General features: G+C 48.2%; 1 protein-coding gene across 6 annotated transcripts in view; it reads left to right on the top strand.

The window, feature by feature from the left end:
- Arfgap3 (ADP ribosylation factor GTPase activating protein 3) overlaps positions 1-19,192 on the top strand; it is a 48,719-nt gene that overhangs the window by 3,162 nt on the left and 26,365 nt on the right. For all 6 annotated transcript variants that reach the window (XM_029469989.1, XM_021183537.2, XM_021183535.2 and 3 more), the window contains exons 2-7: positions 4,019-4,137; positions 10,398-10,470; positions 12,098-12,229; positions 13,921-14,004; positions 16,123-16,210; positions 18,752-18,811. In XM_029469989.1, coding sequence (XP_029325849.1) covers positions 4,019-4,137; positions 10,398-10,470; positions 12,098-12,229; positions 13,921-14,004; positions 16,123-16,210; positions 18,752-18,811 — 556 coding nt within the window. The remainder of the gene's footprint in view (positions 1-4,018; positions 4,138-10,397; positions 10,471-12,097; positions 12,230-13,920; positions 14,005-16,122; positions 16,211-18,751; positions 18,812-19,192) is intronic.

Here is a 19,192-nt window from a genome sequence, read left to right as displayed (position 1 = left end):
GACAGGTTTTTCCTGTGTAGCCCAGGCCAGCTTTGAACTCACTATATAACCCTAGGCTGGCCTTGAATTTTGCAGTCCTTGCCACAGCTTTCTGAATGACAAAATTATGAGATGAGGATGGCTTCAAGCCATCCAGTCATCATGCCTAGCTTAACAGCACTCTTAAAATGCTTGAGGCAGGAGGATTGCCAAATTCAAGGTTAGACCATATAACAAGGTTCTTTCACAAATGAAAATTAAAAACAACAACAAAAAAATAAGTGCATTGTAAAGACTCATCTGGGGTTGTAAGGACGGACCCTCTAAGTAAAATTTTTGCTCTGATAAGGCTGGAAGCGTGATACCTGCTTCACACTTAATTTCAGTACCTGGAAGGAAAGGCAAGGAGGGTTGGGATGTCAGATTTACCCACAACTACAGAACAAGTGTGACCCAGGCTGAGTTACAGGAGACCCTGTCTAAACAGGGGGAGAGATTGTCAAAAAAAAGGGGAGGCTCAAAAATACGTTGTCAGAAAAGCAACAGGAACACAGCTAGGTCTCCTTTTATCTGGAATCCACTGTCCGTTCCCTTGGATCTAATGATGGTCTGCTTGGATGAAAGGTCTGGTCTTGCAGGCTGGTTTCTGTACTGGGCTGCTCCTTGGGTCGGTCAGCACCCATTGGTTCCGGTGCTGTGTAAAGCACTGCAGACTTTTACACTGGAGGTAGAGACACGGCCCGTGCCTTCAGGGAGCCTGCAGTAGGGGTAGAAAATGGAAGGGACAGGGCTGGAGAGACAGATCAGCAGTGAAGAGCGTGTGCTGCCTTTGCAAAGGATTTGAGTGAGTTCCTAGCACCGACGGCAGGTGGCCTACTGCCACTTGTAATCCCCATTCCAGGGGCTGTACCTCTGGATTCAGAGGGCAGCTGCCATACCCACACATACCCACACGATTAGAAAAAAAAAAAAAAATATATATATATATATATATACACATAAAGTAGATGGGGATGCTGGAAAGATGGCTCAGTGGTTAAGAACTTATGTCTCCAACACAGGGCCTGGGTTTGGTTCCTGGTACCCAGGTGATTACGCAGAACCACTCAGAACCATCCATTAACTCCAGCTCCTGAGGACCCAATGCCCTCTGCTGGTGTCGGTGGACACCAGACACACATGTGGTATACAGATACACATATAGGCAAAACACTTAATTTCATTTTTAAAAGTAGATGAAGAACTTTGTGATGCTGTGCTAACGCGGGGGAGACATCTGCTTCCTACGTTTCTCATTTTCGTTCTGTTCTGAAATAAGGTTTCAGGTATCCCAGGCTGGCCTCCCGTGCTCTGTGTAGCTAAAGACAACCTTGAACTCCTGGTCCCCCTAAATCCACTGCCCAGGCATGCCCCACCGTTCTGAGAGATTTCCCAGGTGTCACAGTCAGTGAGGCTGCTGAGGTGATAAACCCTTTCCTTCAGGTTTTTGTGAAGGCTTTGTGAAGTGTTAGCTGCCATTTCCGTAAGAAAGTTCTCATTATCGGGCTAAATGCTGTCAGCTAATAAGCTGTTTCTCTTCCCCTTCTACGAACTGAATTCTCCTTAGAAAACCATATTTTTTGTATGGGATCACCTATCAAAGCAGAGCAGACCCCATTTCGTGTCTCCCTTCCCCTGTAGTTCAGCTTGCCTGCCCTAGACTGTGCACAGCAAACTCCTGCCTCCTCCCCTCTTCTCCGGGGCCTGCATTGGACACCTTGTTTGATATGCTAACCTAAAGCCATGAGATCACATGATGAGTTGTCTCTCCCTAGAGCAGTGGGCACCAAGGACCCGCACAGGATAGGAAGTGCATGGTAAAGTCAGGTGAGCAGCACTGACTTCCCCTCCGGGCAGCTCCTGACTTCCAGAGCTGGTGCCCAAGCACTGTTTGGTGTCTGTGTCCGTCTCTCCCCACACAGTGAGTGCCCCAGAGGCTAGCACGAGGCCTGGCAGAGACTGGGTCTCAGTATGCACTGCTGGATTCTATGATGGCATCCATGCCTTTGTACTTTGGCTCCTGTCATAGTGTCTGACACGTAGCAGGCAGTCAGAGAACACCACAGTGAGTCACTAGCCAGCTGATCTCCATACCCGATGTCACTCCACATCCACTGAGCCCAGCTGGTGGTGGCTTTTAGCAGCTTGTAGTTTTTCCTTTCCCAAGGCCAGAAGCAGCAATTTCCTCAGGGTACTTTTTACTTTATAAACTGTATATAGAGTGAGCTGGGTTCTGAAAAAGAGACAATTTTCCTGCTTGTGAGAATTTTGTGATTGCTATTCTGACTTGAATTAACATGATGTCTATGGAAGGCACTATGTATGTATGTATTTATTTTGGGTGTACAGAGTCACATGAGTACCATGGTGTGTGTGCATTCCATGACCTGCTTGAGTGGGTCAGAGGACAACTTAAGGGATTCATTTCTTCCATTATGTAAGATCCAAGGATTGAACTCGGGTCATCAAAGCTTGGCCACAGCGTCTTTACCCACTGAGCCCTCTGGGTGGCCCAGCAAGTGTTTTCTCTCATCATTGTTGAAGGAAGGGTCTGTTGACAGTTTTTGAGCTGGCAATAATTGGTGTATTGTTGTTAGCTTGGCTTACAAAGGTTTGCTAAGTGCTTAGGAGGAAGGAATATGGGGTCAAGGTCCGTGGGAGCTAAATACCCAGAGCTGTTCAGCCAGCACTAAGCACCTGTGCTAACAGAGAAAGCAGGTTACAGGAAAGGCCTAGCCCTGCAGGAGCTCTCGGTGCCTACAGAGCAGAGGCCACTGCTGAGGTGACTTGTGATTCTAATTGTTCTCAAAGTGTCCTGTTTCAGAGAGGAACGCTGGACTAGCCCTCCAAACTTAGCGTCTACACCCACGTGGGTTCAGAGTTTAGGACTGGGGAGTGACTTAGCTGGCTGGGTGTGCCCTGTCTGTGACACAGCAACGGTCATTTGAGCAGTGTGGTGTGGTCCAGCGGTTCAGCTAGGGCCTTAGCACTTGAGCCTCTGCCCAGGGCTATCTGAGTCTCCTGAAGAAACCTTAGCTGTTTTCTCCCAAGAGGTAGTGACCCAGGGGCAACGAGGCTGTGGTGTCTTAGCCTAATCTCAAAAGTAGTCTACAAAGTGAATTCCAGGACAGCCAGGGCTATACAGAGAAACCCTGTTTCGAAAAAAACAAAAACAAAACAAAACAAAAAAAAGTAGTGGGTGAGTCCTGCTGCCTCCTTCTATAAGGCACCTTGGTAAAGTGAGAGATTGTGTGAGGACGTGACTATTAAGAGGTGAGGGATGACGGGGCATCTGACAGACAAGACTCACACCCAGGAGCCTGCCATGTAGGATACAGCCACTGCCCAGGTGATGGTGTGGGACTGTGTCCCAGCAGAGCCTTGTCCCTCATAGGCATGAATTTATGTGGCAAGGGTCCCTACTGAGTCTTCAAAGACAGCAGCGTTTGGCCTGGATCTATAGTCTTTTTACTCTAATTATCATAGTTATAGATCATTATTATAATGAGAGAAACTTAAGAGTTTTGAAAACCTAGGTGGAATCCTTTCTCTTACTCTGTGTGTGTCCATGTGGATGTGTGGGCACACGTGTGCTGGAATATAAACGTGTGGGCACATGTGTGTGTGGAGGCCAGAAGACAATCTCAGCTGTCATTCCTCAGATGCCATCTACCTTGTTTCTCTGAGGCAGATTCTCTCACGGGCTTGGAACTTGGCAAGCAGATCATCTGCCTGTCTCTGCCCACTATGCGATATGCAGCCACCGCCAGCTGTCCTCTACCCTCCCCTAGGGGCCCTAGGGACGGACCACAGGTCTTCATGCCTGCAAGACCAGCACTTTGTGGACTGAGAGTTTCCCAAGCCTCTGGGTGACACACTGGCTTAAAAGTGTGACAGCTGAGCCACCTTCCCATCAGCCTTGTACTCTTGCCTCCTGGGTGAGGCCCCTGCTAATGCCAGTTAGTCCTCAACCAAGTCTAATGACTGTTTGTTCTTTCAGGTGTGTTTTGACTGTGGTGCCAAAAATCCCAGCTGGGCCAGCATAAGCTATGGGGTGTTTCTCTGCATCGACTGCTCAGGATCACACCGGTCGCTCGGGGTTCACTTGAGTTTTATTCGGTAAGTGAACTCTCCCCGCTGGCTGATTGGTACCTGGATGTCTCCCTAGGAGTAATGCAAAGGAGAATGGGTTAGTTTGGCTCTCGGTTTGAGGGTGCGGTCCACCACAGCAGCAGGAGCGACCTGACTGCCCCCATAACATCCAAGTTGGGGGCAGATCTGAATGCTGCTGTTCAGCTCAATTTCCCAGCCTGGGGATGGCACAGCCCACGTTCATGGTGGGTCTTCCCCAGTTAAACCTGCCCGGAAACTCCCTAACAGGGACACTCCACGTTTGCTTTCCCATGTGGTGCGGAAGCCAGTCAAACTGGCAGTGAAAATGAACCACCCGTGGGCTTGGAGACAGGCTGCTGCTCCCGAGGTGCTGAGTTCAGTGCACAGCACTCACGTGGCGGCTCACAACCATCTATACCTGCATCCCTCGTGTGCTGTGCAGATGCTCATGCAGACAGCACTCATACACATAGAATATATGAATGATTAAAGAGAAAGGGAAGAAAGTTAACCAGGAATGTCCCTGTCTCCCCCTGTCATTGATGTTGATTTGACATCAGTAAAATGACAGGTAACCATAATCTGGGGGTTGGGGGTTAACTCTTGCATCATCTAGTGATGTGGGAAAACAGGCCATTTTCTTCTCGGGCCTCTGTGGAGATCTTGTAGAAGAAATCAAGCTCTGGTGTTGAAGACAAAGTCAGATGAGAGGTCTCAAAGCAACAGTTCCTTTTCCTCCCAGGCCTTCTAAGAAATTAAAGTACACACTCGAGAGAGAAGGGGCTTCCTGTGCACACACAAGGTTGAGAATTCACATGAAGGGTGGAGTCCTCCTCATCCAGATATGGTACCCAGCATCCTCCTCCAGCTCCCATTCCCACTGGCACTAGCAGGGCAAAGCCTGAGCGGATGAGTTGGTCCAGCTTTTGCTGGTGATGTCACATGTTTGTATAGGAAGGCCTTTCTTCCCTCTTTACCCTGGCCACTCCAGTGAGGAAATGTCCTTCCTCTTCCCACACTGTGGGCTCCAGAGAGAGGTGCAGCCCCACGGTGGGAGGGAGGGAAAAGGCCTCTGAAGTGAAGTGAAGAGAAATAATGACTAGGCAGAGGGCCAGAGTCAGACCAGAGGCCCAGCAGGATGTGCCCAGCTGCCTGGGCCTTGTCAGGGCACCTTCTGCAGGTCATCTCAGGGACTCGGGCCTCTGTTGGTGCCACTTCCTCCAGCAGCTGGCCTGTGTCCCTGCTCCTCATCTGGAAAAGAACTGTGGCAATGATTTCTTGTCGTTGTTGTTAACTTAAGGAACATTGTCACAGTGTGACTACCATAAAGTAGCATTTATCCCTGTATGAAAAAAATCAATAGAGATGAGGCTTTTTACATAGCAGCGGAGAAACTATACAGTGATGGCTACAACATCTTCTGTCTTTAATTTTTTTTTAAATCTGTGTGAGTGTCTGTGGGTGGGTAGGGGTGTGTGTGTGCATGTATGTATGTGGTTATCTATGGAGGCCAGCAGACACCCTCCAATCTTCTAGGGCTGAAGTTACAGGCAAGTGTGTGTCACGTGGGTTCTGAGAACTGAGCTCAGTTCCTCTACAAGAGCAATAAGCATCCCGAGCCACCAGCCCACCTGAGGGCATGGTGTAGCTGGCTGGCTAACTGCATAGGTAATTACTAAGAAAAGGGAATTGCTTTGAATATTATTGCTTATTTCAAAATATCAGTCATCTTCCTTTGTCTGAGATTCTGGTTCCAGAATGTTTGGAATGTGCCATCGCATACTTGTTGTGTCTTTGGCTATTATTATTATTATTACTATTATTATTATTATTATTATTATTATTATTATTATTATTATTATTTTGTCTTTTCAAGACATCATTTCTCCATGTAGCCCTGGCTGTCCTGGAACTCACTTGGTAGACCAGGCTGGCTTCAAACCCACAGAGATCTGCCTGCCTCTGCATCCCGAGTACTTGGGATTAAAGGCATACACTGACACCACCCAGTTTATGATTTGCCTATTTTAATACTTTCATGTTCTAGTTTTCAATCTGTTCCTGTGATAAAACATATATCCAAAAGCAACTTAAGGAGAGTTCATTTTGGCTCAGGATTCTAAAGGGAGAATCCATAATGGTTTAAAAAAAAATCACAGCAGAAAATGAGGTCAGCCTGACAGCCAGAAAGCAGAGAGATCAGGAAGAGGGGCAAGGTTCTCAGAATTTAAAGCCTCTCTGACTGACATCCTCCAGCAAGGCTCCACCTCCTGAGGTGCCATAACCTTCCAGAGAGATCCACCAGCTGGGACCCAAGCCTTCCCGGCATGCAGGAGCCTGTGGTCACTGACCCAAGCCTTCCCGGCATGCAGGAGCCTGTGGTCACTGACCCAAGCCTTCACGGCACGTATGGATAGAGTTGGATGCTTGCTGTTTTGCACTGGCTTGACTTTGCACTTCGCTCACTCTTACCATCCATTCCTCCATAACCCCTTCCTTGCTGAGACTGAATAACGCTCTAGGGATCTGTAAACGCTGATTTGCTGGTCTGTCCAACCATGGGTAGACACTTGAATTGCTCCCACATGGTAGCCATGGAAATAAAGCTGCCTTGAGCATGTGTATACACTTGTCACTTTGAGAACTGTCCTGAGCCCCTTGAGGACAGCACTCAGAAGAGCTGTCAACAGCTCAGGTGATGACTATAGTCTCCTCTTGTGAGGAAGCCCCTCCTTGTCCAGAATGACTCGGCCACCGTACATCCCGCCAGCGGCACATAGGCGTCATTTCTGCTCATCTTCACCAGCATTCAGCATCTTCCTCCTCCTCTATCTCTCCTCCTCTTCCTGGCCCTTACCCTCCTGCTCCTGCTCTTCTTTTCTTTTCTTTTCTTTTCTTTTCTTTTCTTTTCTTTTCTTTTCTTTTCTTTTCTTTTCTTTTCTGTAGTGCTGAAGACTACACCAGGGGCCTCGTGCATGCTGCCTGGGTATTCTGCTGCTGAGCCAGACCCTTAGCCAAGACTCCCTCCCTCTCTCCCTCCCTCCCCCCTCTCTCGTACCAGCCATTGGGTGTGAGGTTGTTTCTCCTTGTGTTTCTGGTATGAATTTCCCAGTGATTAGCGCTCAGCACCTTCTCATGCACGATGGACCGTCTGTGTTCCTGCTTTGAAGATTTTCTGTTCCTGTTCTTGCCTGGTTTGGATTGAGTTGTTTCTTATATTGAGCTTTCAGAGTTCTTTATGTTTGCCATATATTGATGCCTTATAATAGATACAATTTGAAAATATTTCCTCCCATCTGATGGATGTATCGATTCTTTCTTTCTTTCTTTCTTTCTTTCTTTCTTTCTTTCTTTCTTTCTTTCTTTCTTTCTTTCCTAATGGATGTATCAGTACTCTTTCTTTCTGTCTGCCTGTCTGTCTGTCTGTCTGTCTGTCTTTCAGGACAGGGTTTCCTTGTGTAACCCTGGCTATCCTGGAACTCGCTCTGTAGACCAGACTGGCCTCAAACTCAGAAATCTGCCTGTCTCTGCCACCTGAGTGCTGGGATTAAAGGGGTGAGCCACCACCATCATCACCGCCGCCTGGCTCTGTTTGTTGATACACTTGTCTTTCCTGACATCCTGTTAGCATATGCCTTTTGGATCCTTGTCAAGGCACACACATCAAACCCACTGCTGTAGGTTTTCATCCTGTTCTTTCCAAGGGTTTTATGGTTTCAAATATCACATTTATGTCTTTGACCCTTTTGAGTTTTGTTTTTGTTACTTAGATAGGGTCTCACCATGTAGCGCTGTATGTCCTGGAACTCGCCATGTAGACTAGGCTGTCCTTAAACTTACAGAGATTCACTTGTCCCTGCCTCCCAAGTGCTGGGACTAAAGGTCTATGCCACCACGCCCAGTTTGAGTTAATTTTTGTTTGTGATTATAACTAATTGAATAACTTCATAGTGGGGGAGGGGCAGGGTGTGCAGATGCCCTTGGGACAGAACTGAGGACCTTGTATGTATAAGTGCCACATTAATGGATGCTAGGCAGTTGAACTGGTAGAATGTATGCTACGGTGAAGTAAATCCCCAGCCTCTTAGTACTTTTATTTTGAGACAGGTTCTCACACAGTGCCTGGGCTGGCCTTAAACTCACTCTGTGGTCCACACTGGCCGTGAACTTGTAACCTTCCATCCTCTGCCTCCTAAGATTATAGATGTGAGCCACCTGCACCACCCCTCCCCCCAGCTTCCAGACTTACTTTTGAGAATGTTTTTCCCAGATTGGTCACGAGCTGTTCATACACAGTGCCACACCCTGTCCAGAGTATAGAAAGACCGGACATGAGGCCACCCACAGCTGCCCCTCCTCTGCCTGTGCTATTCATTCCTATGGTCACCTCTGAGACTTGTGCCCATGCACAGAGTTCCAGGAAACCAGGTAGGAAGAGGACTGGCGTGGAGCCTGGACAGCGAGATCTGTTGGGCCTGTGTAGGTTCAAGCATGCGCCTTTTAAAAGTCAGATAAATGTATGAGTCACATGCTTATGGAAGATTAAAAAAATAACAAGTAAAGAACACTGAGCCAAAGGCAGCTGCCAAGGCTGTGGGCGGGAGAAAGTCCAGGGCACTCACTGCTGAGTTAAAGACCAGCCTGGTCTACATAGTGAAGTCCAGGCTAGCCAGGACTACAGAAAGACAAAATCAGACAAGCAGACAAACAAGCCATCCCAAGCCTGACACAGTGGCACATGAGAGGAACCCCAGCCCTGGGGAGTCTGAGTAGCCTAATTGACCTCAAAAGACCCAGCTCCTCGGAAGAAAAACACAAACACCTACTGTGAAAAAGTTTCAGCAGCCCCAAGTATGCAAATGAGAGACGGAAGCTCCTGCACTGGCCCCTCCCTTCTCTCTCTCTCTCTACCTCTGCCAGCCACACACATGCACACACAGACAGCTGTAGCTCTCACAGTGTGCCAAGGATGACATAGTTAAACAAGGGCAGGTTTGGTTTTTAGGTTGAATTTCATGTTAGTGATTTTTACAAAGGACAATGTAAGTTCTAAATTGTCTTTGGTTGGTAGTCAATGAAGCAAATTAGGAGTGTGAGTACAGACAAACCAGACATGATGCCTAGGCCAGCACCGGGGCAGAGCTATTCACAGGGGCGCTCAGACTCAGCCAGGTGACTGACCGCTCAAGGGATTCAAAAAAGAGCCCGAGCAGGGCCTGTGTCTCCCATTTCCTCACCTCAACGGTTAACAAGAGCACTTTTTTTTCCCTCAGCACTCGGCTTTCATAGGGCTCTGCCAAGCAGCAGCTCTTCCTGTGGCAGTGGGTGCTGCCCAAGGCTTCTGCCTGCCTGCTGGGGTGGACGTACATAGGCCTTTACCACCGGTGTCCTTTGTCTTGGGGGTCTAGAGTTCCACGGGAATCCCTGGCAGCTCAGTTTAAGAGCCTAAACAGAGCTGGAGAGATGACTCCGCAGTTAAGAGCACTTGCTCCTCTTGTAGAAGACCCAGGGTCAGCTCCCAGCACTCCCGTCAGATGGCGAAGCACCTGTGACCCCATCCATAGGCACATATGTGACATACGCAACATACATGTACATAATAAAAATAAATGTTAAAGAAAAAGAGAAGAGGATGGAAAGATAGCTCAGTGATGAGAAGTATTGGCTGTTCTTCCAGAGAACCCAGGTTTGGTTCCCAGCATGAATGTGGAGTCTCATAACTGTGTGTAGCTCTAGGTGTAGACCAGGTATACACATGGTGCACAGACACACATGTGGGTAAGGCAAACACATAGCAGTCATAGTGCTCACCCTGGGCTCCTGTCCTAACCCTTGGGGGCATTGAAACAGGGTTATGTGGAAATCTGCCAAGGCTCTGCCTCTGCCTGTGTGGATGACAGGGATAACAGGTGCACAGCACCAGGCCTGGCCACACAGAATTCCCCAAATCCCACAGCACAAGGAAATGTTTCTTGTGTTTGTTTGTTTGTTTGTTTTTGTTTTCATTTTTTAGATTTATCTATTATGTATGCAGCTTTCTTTCTGCATGTATGTCTGCAGGCCAGAAGAGGGCATCAGATCCCCTTATAGATGGTTGTGAGCCACCATGTGGTTGCTGGGAATTGAACTCAGGACCTCTGGAAGAGCAGCCACTGCTCTTAACCTCTGGGCCATCTCTCCAGCCCCGAGGGAACATTTTGAAAGCTTAGCAGTTTGATGCCAGAGACGGAGAGTTTCACATCTTGTAACCTTTGTGTTCCTCCCAGGTCCACAGAGCTGGATTCAAACTGGTCGTGGTTCCAGCTTCGATGCATGCAAGTTGGAGGGAACTCGAATGCTGTAAGTCCCCCAGACTTGCCCTTCCCTCTTCTCTTCTGAATTGTCATGTTTGGGAGGCCCTGGGGGTGTGGGGCAAGACGCAGGCTCAGTGGACGGAAGCACCAGGGGCGTGTTTGTTCAGAAGCCATTGAGTGCCTGCTGGCCTGGGAGAATGAAGAAGAGAGGACGAGCTTGAAAGCAAAAGGAGCTTCTTACCCTTCAAGGAGTGACCTCTGTGCATACACTGGAAATGTGTGTATTTGCACTAATTAGAGAGACTTAGGTCTTAAGTGGTAGACCAGAAACCTTTCCAATAGAGCCAGTGTGTGTGTGTCTTGGGGGCGGGGGCACAACAGGGTTCGTTTTCTTCAGTGGTATAGCCAGAGAATCGTTGTTCAGGCTCCGGTAAATAGCCCTGCCCCATGCTTCTGCTAGCTTCCCTAACTGGACTCAGTGGGTCACACAAAAAAGCAAGGCCAACAGAAGACATGAAAGAAGAAGGGGACTTGTGGGACAGGCGGTGACAGGAGAATGAGAGGGTAAAAAGGAGCAGAGAATGTCAGACACAGGGATGGAGTTGTCAAAGAAGAGAACGGTCTAGCCAGAAACATCTTTTGAGACACTGATGCCCCATTTGTTTCCAAATAGTGTCTGGGGTCCTTTCTGAGGTGCAATTGAACCAGATGCAAGAAATCATATGTGGTCCCATGTGGTGGCCACGCCTGATACAGGAACCCCTGACACCCAGCAAGCAGGAGCAGGAAGATCTTTGTGAGTTTGAGGCCAGCCTGGTCTATATAGGGAGTTCCAGGCTAGCCAGGACTATATGGTGAGATGCTAGAAAGAAAAAGAAACTACATTAGTATATATCTCAAAAATTATGTCTAGGCTTAAATATTTAAAATCATAATCTTTTTTTAAAGACTTATTTATTTATTATATGTAAGTACACTGTAGCTGTCTACAGACACCCCAGAAGAGGGCATCAGATCTCATTACAGATGGTTGTGAGCCACCATGTGATTGCTGGGATTTGAACTCAGGACCTTTGAAAGAGCAGACAGTGCTCTTAACTGCTGAGCTATCTCTCCAGCCCTAAAATCAAAATCTTAAGTCTAAAATATTGACTTCCAAAATGTAAAATTGACTTAGATCAGAATTTCTCAACTGTTTTTATTATTCCCAAGCATAAGGAAGACAGTAGAGTATTTCAAAGTTATGTCGGGTTCTGTATTTCCTAATGAGAAAAATTAAGAACTAAGAAACGTGATCCTGTAGCCAGGTCGTGGTGGCGCACGCCTTTAATCCCAGCACTCGGGAGGCAGAAGCAGGTGGATCTCTGAGTTCAAGGCCAGCCTGGTCTACAGAGTGAGTTCCAGGACAGCCAGGGCTACACAGAGAAACCCTGACCTTCCCCACCCCACCACCCCAAAAAAGAAAGAAAGAAAGAAAGAAAGAAAGAAAGAAAGAAAGAAAGAAAGGAAGAAAAGAAAGAAAGGAAGGAAGGAAGAGAGAGAGAGGGGGGGGAAGAAAGAGAGAAGAAGAACCCTAACTCTGAGTCGAGGCACTCTGTAGAGAAGCAGGTCAACCATGAGGTCAGAGGTCTTGTTACCGGTATTTCTGTTAATTTGCCTGCTTTCCTCTATAGTCTTCCTTCTTCCACCAACATGGGTGTGCCACCAAGGACAGCAACGCCAAGTACAACAGCCGTGCGGCTCAGCTCTACAGGGAGAAGATCAAGACTCTGGCCACCCAGGCCACCCGCAGGCACGGCACTGATGTGAGTCCTTTAGGTGACATTCACTTGGTAAAGTGTTTTGTAATTTCTCTGAAGTCTCCTGCAAGGAGCCCAGGGTATGGTGGGCCCTCATGATGAGAAGGGCTCAGCTTTGTCAATTCACATGTGACCCAGACCAGCAGGTTATTCTTCAGTGACACGGTCCAAAGTGGGAGGGCGAAAAGATAAAGAAGCTAGGGGAGCTGGGGGTTAGGTGATGTTGCACAAGCTGTGTCTTAGGCCGAGCAAGTTTACTAAGTACAGCATCTCCTACACAGACTGCAGGGCAAATGTGACAGCTCAGCAGAAGGCTGAGTGGAGCAAAATCAGCAGGAAGCTAGTCAAGCAATGCTGCACAAAGGGAACACAGGGTGTCTCAAGTGTGTCACCAACTGAGCTCACAGCAGCCTGGGGATCGATGACCACAGCCCTTTAGGGGGCAAGAGTTGCATTTTCAAGAGCTGAAGTCATAGGTCCTCTACGACTCTGGCCCCAGGCTGTCACTGAGTGATCCAGATTTTAGAAAAGGAACATTCCTTGTCCAGATCAGCCTATCCCTCAGCACGCTGGGACACTGAGGGTCACTGCTGGAGACTTTAGGTTTCTTCCAGTCTCCCTCACACAGGCCATGTCTCCATTAACTGAGCAGTGCATAGCTCTGCTTAGTGTGTTTGGAGTTAAAGATGCCTCGTTTTAAGGAGATGAGCTGGCAGACACACAGTGACATCCCAGCAGGGATGGCATCTCAGGAGGCAAAAACAGGAGGAATCCAAGCTCAAGCCCAGCCTGGGCTCTAAGACACCATCTCAGGAGACAAAAGCAAGCAGAGAAGGTGGCTCACAGCTAGGGTCTTGGCCACTCAGAAGGAAGGGGCAGGGAGAGCACATCAGTTGTGAGGCCTGTCTGACCTACATGGTGAGTTCTAGGCTAGTCAGGGTCTTGAAAATAAAAATCATTCAATCAATCAATAAAAGGATAACCTCATTCAATGGACCTAAGCCCGGTGATAGAATGCTTGTTGCCTGGTATGAGAAAGACACGGGGCTTGAACTTCATGCTGCAGAAGAATTACTGCATTAACTGCCAGTCTTGTTCCGTGAGCATTGGATGTGCTTGCCTGGTGACTACACACAGTCAGGGCTGAGAGAGAAGGTAGCACAGCCCTCGGGAGCCTAGGAGCCCTAGACAGCTGCTCAGCCCTCTTCCTGGGGCCATGCTCTCCATGGAAACCACCAGGAGAATTAAAAAGTACGCCAGCGAGGGAGGCCCACACCCTGAGCGGGACAGGAGAGCTGCTTGTTTGTGAGCTCAGGACAGTGTGCCTGACTCAGCCTCGTCCAGTAGCAGGCTGTTCTCACAGCTCGTTCTTGCTGCATGTCTAAAGATGGATTGAGAACCCCAGGAGTGCTGTGTTGATGTCCTAAGTGACTTCAGTGTGGAAAGAAAATCAAGTCTGAAATCCAGGTGGGGCCAGGTCATGGTGGTTTAGAATCTGCACTTACATCTTAACCTCCTAGGGGTGTGGAATTTTCTGGAATGATCCCTTCTTCCAATAGTATGCTCAGGGCCCTGTACGGACGGACACTCTCCAGTGTTGTGTGTGAGGGGCTAGCCGCAGGTCGGCTGCAAGCTCTAGAGGGGAGTGAGGAGAGGAGGCAAACTCCCTGCTAAGCTCAGCTTTGTTTTCCTTCCAGCTGTGGCTGGACAGCTGTGCGGCTCCACCTGTGTCCCCTCCTCCAAAGGAGGAAGATTTTTTTGCTTCTCACGCCTCTCTGGAGGTAAGTTTGCCGCCTTGTTCTAAAGGTTTATTTTAAATTATGTGCATGTCTGTGTATGAGGGGCAGTGTGTGCATGTGGGTGTGGTACCCATGGAGTCCAAAAGAGGGCATCAGATCCCCAGGAGCTGGAGTTACAGGCAGTTGTGAGCAGCCCCACCTAGGTACTCTGCAAGAGCATTGCAAGCTCTCAGCCACTGAGCAGTCTCTCCAGCCCTGCTTCAACTAATTTTACAGTGCGTTTATTCTAAAAGTTATAACAAGTGTGCATTTGAGATGTTTCAGTAAGATACAGGCTAGGCTCAGGTTTGAGAGTCTAAGATGAACCCATGTGTATCTTGAGTCATTACTGTAGTGTGTGCAGACAGAAGACAGACTCTAGACAGAAGTACATCAGGACACACATGTCACCCAGCCTCCCCCCACCCCGACCCCGAGAATACAGAGACAGTGACAACCTAGCTCAGCAAGCACTTCCTGCACCTGGCCTTGCTTTCTAAAGACTTATGTGTTTCTGTGTCTGTGTGTGCATGTGTACAGTGTGTGCGTGCTTGGTGCCTGCAGAAGCCAGCAGAGGACATCACATCCCCTGGAGCTGGAGTTCCAAGGAGTCATGAGCTGCCTGGTGTGGGTGTTGGAACCAAACCTGAGCCCTCTGTAGGGGCAGCCAGTACTGCTAACCGCTGAGCCGTCTCTCTCCAGCCCCTGAGATGCTGGTTTCTAATTCCCGTCTTCTAGCAGAGGAGCCAGGACTACTTGTAGAAAACAGCCACTGAGGTTTCTGGGCCACATGTGCAGACCATCTAGAACTAGAAACTAGAAACTAGTTCTAGCTAGAACTAGGAAGTGAGGTGCAGTGAGAGAACGGGCCAGCTGTGTCCACAGGACTCAGGCAGTTCTCAGGGCCTCCCACTGGTCAGAGCTGGGAAGTCTGAACCACAGCCTCAGTGCTGGGTTACTACCCAGGAGGTCAGGTGACCTCTCTTGAGTACAGAGTGGATGGGGGCAGAGCAGGTCTTTCTCACAGATCCTAAAGTGTGTGGGGGAGTCCTTAGGAAGTGGAGCTCAGCTGGCAGGTCCCACAGGGGGTACTTCCCAAGACCAGAACGGAAGGGAACTGGCCCCCATTACCTTACCAGGGTCAGGGGACTGTCTCCAGTGTTGAGTCACATTGGCACAGGCAAAGAAAGAACCAGCAGGCGGCTACAAAGCACTGGACAGCACCCTTCAAAAGTTTCAAGGCCATGAGAAATGGTCGCAAGCTACAGGGGCAGGCGAGCTCCTCGCCCCAGAGTCCCCAGACCTTGAAGGGAGAAAGGTTGGAGCCCTGCAGAACCTTGCATGCCGAGGGGAGCTACATCTGTAACAGTTTCCCACTCTGACAGGTGTGCAAGGCATTTTAATGCTAGAGGAGGCTGGGTGCATAGAAATAATCTGTATGGACCAGTTTTCCATAAATTAAAATTATTCCAGCTGTGTGTGGTACTGCACACATTTAAGCCCAGCACTAAGGAAGCAAAAGCAAACAGAACTCTATAGACTTGGGGCAAGCGTAGTCTATAAAGTGAGTTTGAGGCTGGCTGGCCAGGGCTACATAGCAAGATCGTATCTCAAAACAACAACAATTCCAAGATTTATTCCCTAGAAGGGAGGAGCCTGGGAATGTAGTTCAGTTGGTCACGTGCTGGCTAGAACAAGCACGGGGACCTGGGTTCTATCCCCAACACTGTCATAAACTAGGTCTTGGTCATCTGTAATCACTAGCAGGTGAAAGGAGAAAAAGCAGATGTTCAGGGTCATCTTATACCACAGTACCGAGTTCTAGGCCAGTCTGGGCTTCATGAGACTGTCTCAAAACAAATAAAAAAGGGTGTGTGTGTGTGTGTATGTGTGAGTGTGTGTGTGTGTGTGTGAGTGAGTGTGTGTGTGTGTGTGTGAGTGAGTGTGTGTGTGTGTGTGTGTGTGTGTGTGTGTGTGTGAATATTGAGGTGGGGCTGAGGACAGATGCACATGCTCAGAAGGCCCCCTGCACTGCTAACGTCCTCCCACACCCATGCTGGTTTGCCTTAGTGGAGAGTCCTTGCTTTCAGGCCAGCTAATGGCTTCTCTCACCTGCTGCAGGTCAGTGGTGCTATGCAGGCATCTGCACAGCCAGAGTCAGCCTCTTCAACACCGTGGGGCTTGGAAACCACTCCAGAAAAACATGAAGGTAAGTCTGTGGAGCAACCCTAGAGCAATGTCCTGTGGTCTCCTGGCCAAGATGAAACTGCTGTAGTTACCATAGAAACCTGTTGTGTTAGCCCATGGACTCAGGAGGCTTTCTAGAAGGCTCCCACTAAGGTGTTAACTAGAGAAAAGGACAACTGGATTACTAGTTTCTGCTTTGACGATCTGGTACTGAAGTGTGGACGTTTATAACTGGAAAACAAGATTTCAGGATTCTTTTCCAAATCTAGTTGTTTTTGTTTGTTTGGTTGGTTGTTTTGTTGTTTTTGTTTTGTTTTGTTTTGTTTTACGCATTGTCTCCTTGTGTAGCCCTAACTGGCCTAGAACTCGCTATGTAGACCAGGCTGGCCATGAATTTGCAGAGCTCCATTTGCCTGTGCCTTAGCGATGCTGAGATTAAAGGCATTGCACCCCCATGCCTGGTAATATTTCAGTTTTAAGAGTAATAAATATTTCATAGTTAATAAGTCACATATACTTATTATATGTATTGTAGAACTGTATTTATCTATTGGTTTTTGAGGCAGAGTCTCACATAGCCCAGACTGTCAGGAAATTCACGAGGTTGCTGAGGAAAACTGGACTCCTGATCCTCCCCGCTCTGCCTCCTGAGTGCTTAGGTTACAGGTGTGCACTGCCACACCCGGCTGTGCATTTATTGTAAATATGTTGTCAATCACATATGCATTAGAAATGACCTAAGTGGTGTGCATAGCTGCCCCTTCTGTTTTAAAACTGAGTATCTTTTATAGGCCGAAATGTTTTAGTAAATTAACAATAAAATGTACTTTGACAGCCAAGCAGTGAACTTGGGATATGGGAAACAGGAAGGACACACGCTGGCTTGTGGAGGCTCAGTACCAGCTCTTGGCTTGGGGACACAGTTAGTGTCTGCAATGGCTTGAAGTCAGTGCTGTCTGTCATGGGAAGGGTGTTAGGAGAGAGCGGCTCCAGAGGCCTCAGCGCAGATCTCTGTTTCCTGGGAGAGCAGTGGACAGTCGGTGTCTGCTTTTCATTCATGGCTTACAACCTGTGGGTTTCTTTTTCGAATCCTGTGATTGAGCCACCTTGGAGGAAGGCAGGAGTCCACCTGGCATCTTCCCCGATTCCCATCATGCCTTCTTTCCTGGGGATGCAGCTCCAGGTGCTGCCATTGGCCACGCCCAGCACAGCTGTACTTCATCTCTGGCCTAGCACAGTACGCCCTGTTCTGCAGATAATGTGGGTTGCATGTGACATGTGTTCCCGTGGAGGGGAGTGTGTTGTCCATGTGCCCTTAGTAAAACAGTGCCTCACTGTAAACTGAGGCCAGAGTGGTGGCACATGTCTTCTGTCTCAGCACTGTGGTAAAGGCAGGAAGATCAGAGTTTAGTGCCATCCTTGGCTACGTAGGGAGTTCAAGGCTGGCCCAAGCTATATGAAACTCTGTCCAAAACAATTACAAAACAGGACAGTGAATGGTATTATTGAAAGAAAAAAAAAACCACCTGTCTCAAAAAACAAAACCAAGAACAAAGCAAAATATAAACCATGATATTAAAAAAAACCACTAAATTTCATTCTATAAAACCAATGTTTTAAAAATGCATTTGCATTTAGTAGCTCTCTCTCTNTCTCTCTCTCTCTCTCTCTCTCTCTCTCTCTCTCTCTCTCTCTCTCTCTCTCTCCCCGGACCCCTATAGCTCAGGTTTTCTCACGCATGCTCTATTGCTGAGGATGAGTGTGGACTTCTAGTGTCCTGCTTCCACCTCCTGGGGCTGCAGCTGCAGGAGGACACCAACACAGGGTTCTTACAGCACCTCTAAGTCAAATTGCTTATGACAAGGCTCATGGGGAGGGTGGTGACAGAGCCAGGGGTCTAGTTGGATAGGGGAATGACTGCCATGCTTTGCAGCATCTAACATGCTTAAAGCTGTTAGCATTGACTGTCTAATAGCAGAGATCTTTCAGATATGTCTCCCAGAGAGAGGTGGCGGTGTTTGATATGATACATGACCACTGCACACTGTACACATGTGTTGAAGTATTACAGTTTGTCTCATAAGTACATATTATTATGTCAACCTAAAAGAAAATATATTTTAAAAGTGAACATGGTGGCACACACCTTTAATCCTAGCATTCAGGAGGCAGAGGCAGGCATATCTATTGAGTTTGAGGCCAGCCTGGTTTACAGAGTAAGTTCTAGGACAGCGAGGGCTACACAGAGAAACCCTGGCTCAAAAAACAAACAAAAAAATAATAAGGTCCACATGGTGGCTCACACCTTTAATCCCAGCACCCTGAGCTCAGGCATCCTGGTTTCCCTGGTAACTATGTCTCACTGATGCTGAGGAGTGGGGTTGTAGCTCACTGAGCACCGGCTTGGCATGTGTACCATAAACAGCTGTCTGTAATGATGGACTAGACCATGGAGCTACACAGCACAGGGACCAACCTGGTAAGGTAGGAAACACAGAAGCCATGTGGAAGAGGATTTGCCAAGAGTGTTTTCTACATTAACATCAGCATTTCACACTTTCAGGTGGGCCAGGACAAGGGCCAAGCGTGGAAGGTCTGAACACCCCTGGGAAGGCTGCACCAGGTAATATGCTCAGGGCCCTGGGTCCATCTTTAATTCTGCATCTGTCTCAGTTCCTAAAGTGATCCAACTTCCTGACGGAACCCATTCCTGAGTTTTACCAGGCAAAGCTGCTTTTCCATGTAGCCACATCAAGGGAAAATAACTAAACCTTCTGGTTATTTTCATCACCTCAGAGTTGGGAAACAGATGCAGAAGGAGTCTAAAGCAGAGCAATGGAGTTCCCTGTGGGCATCCTCCCACCTGACTTCACACCTGGGCATCCTTCACACCTGACTTCACACCTGGGTATTCTTCACATCTGGGCATTCTTCACACCTGGGCATCCTTCACACCTGACTTCACACCTGGGCATCCTTCACACCTGACTTCACACCTGGGCAT

Source organism: Mus caroli, chromosome 15, assembly GCF_900094665.2.
Source record: "Mus caroli chromosome 15, CAROLI_EIJ_v1.1, whole genome shotgun sequence".
Classification (NCBI taxonomy): Eukaryota; Metazoa; Chordata; class Mammalia; order Rodentia; family Muridae; genus Mus; species Mus caroli.
The sequence above is the reverse complement of the archived record's forward strand: the minus strand, read 5'-3'. Positions and strand labels throughout refer to the sequence as shown.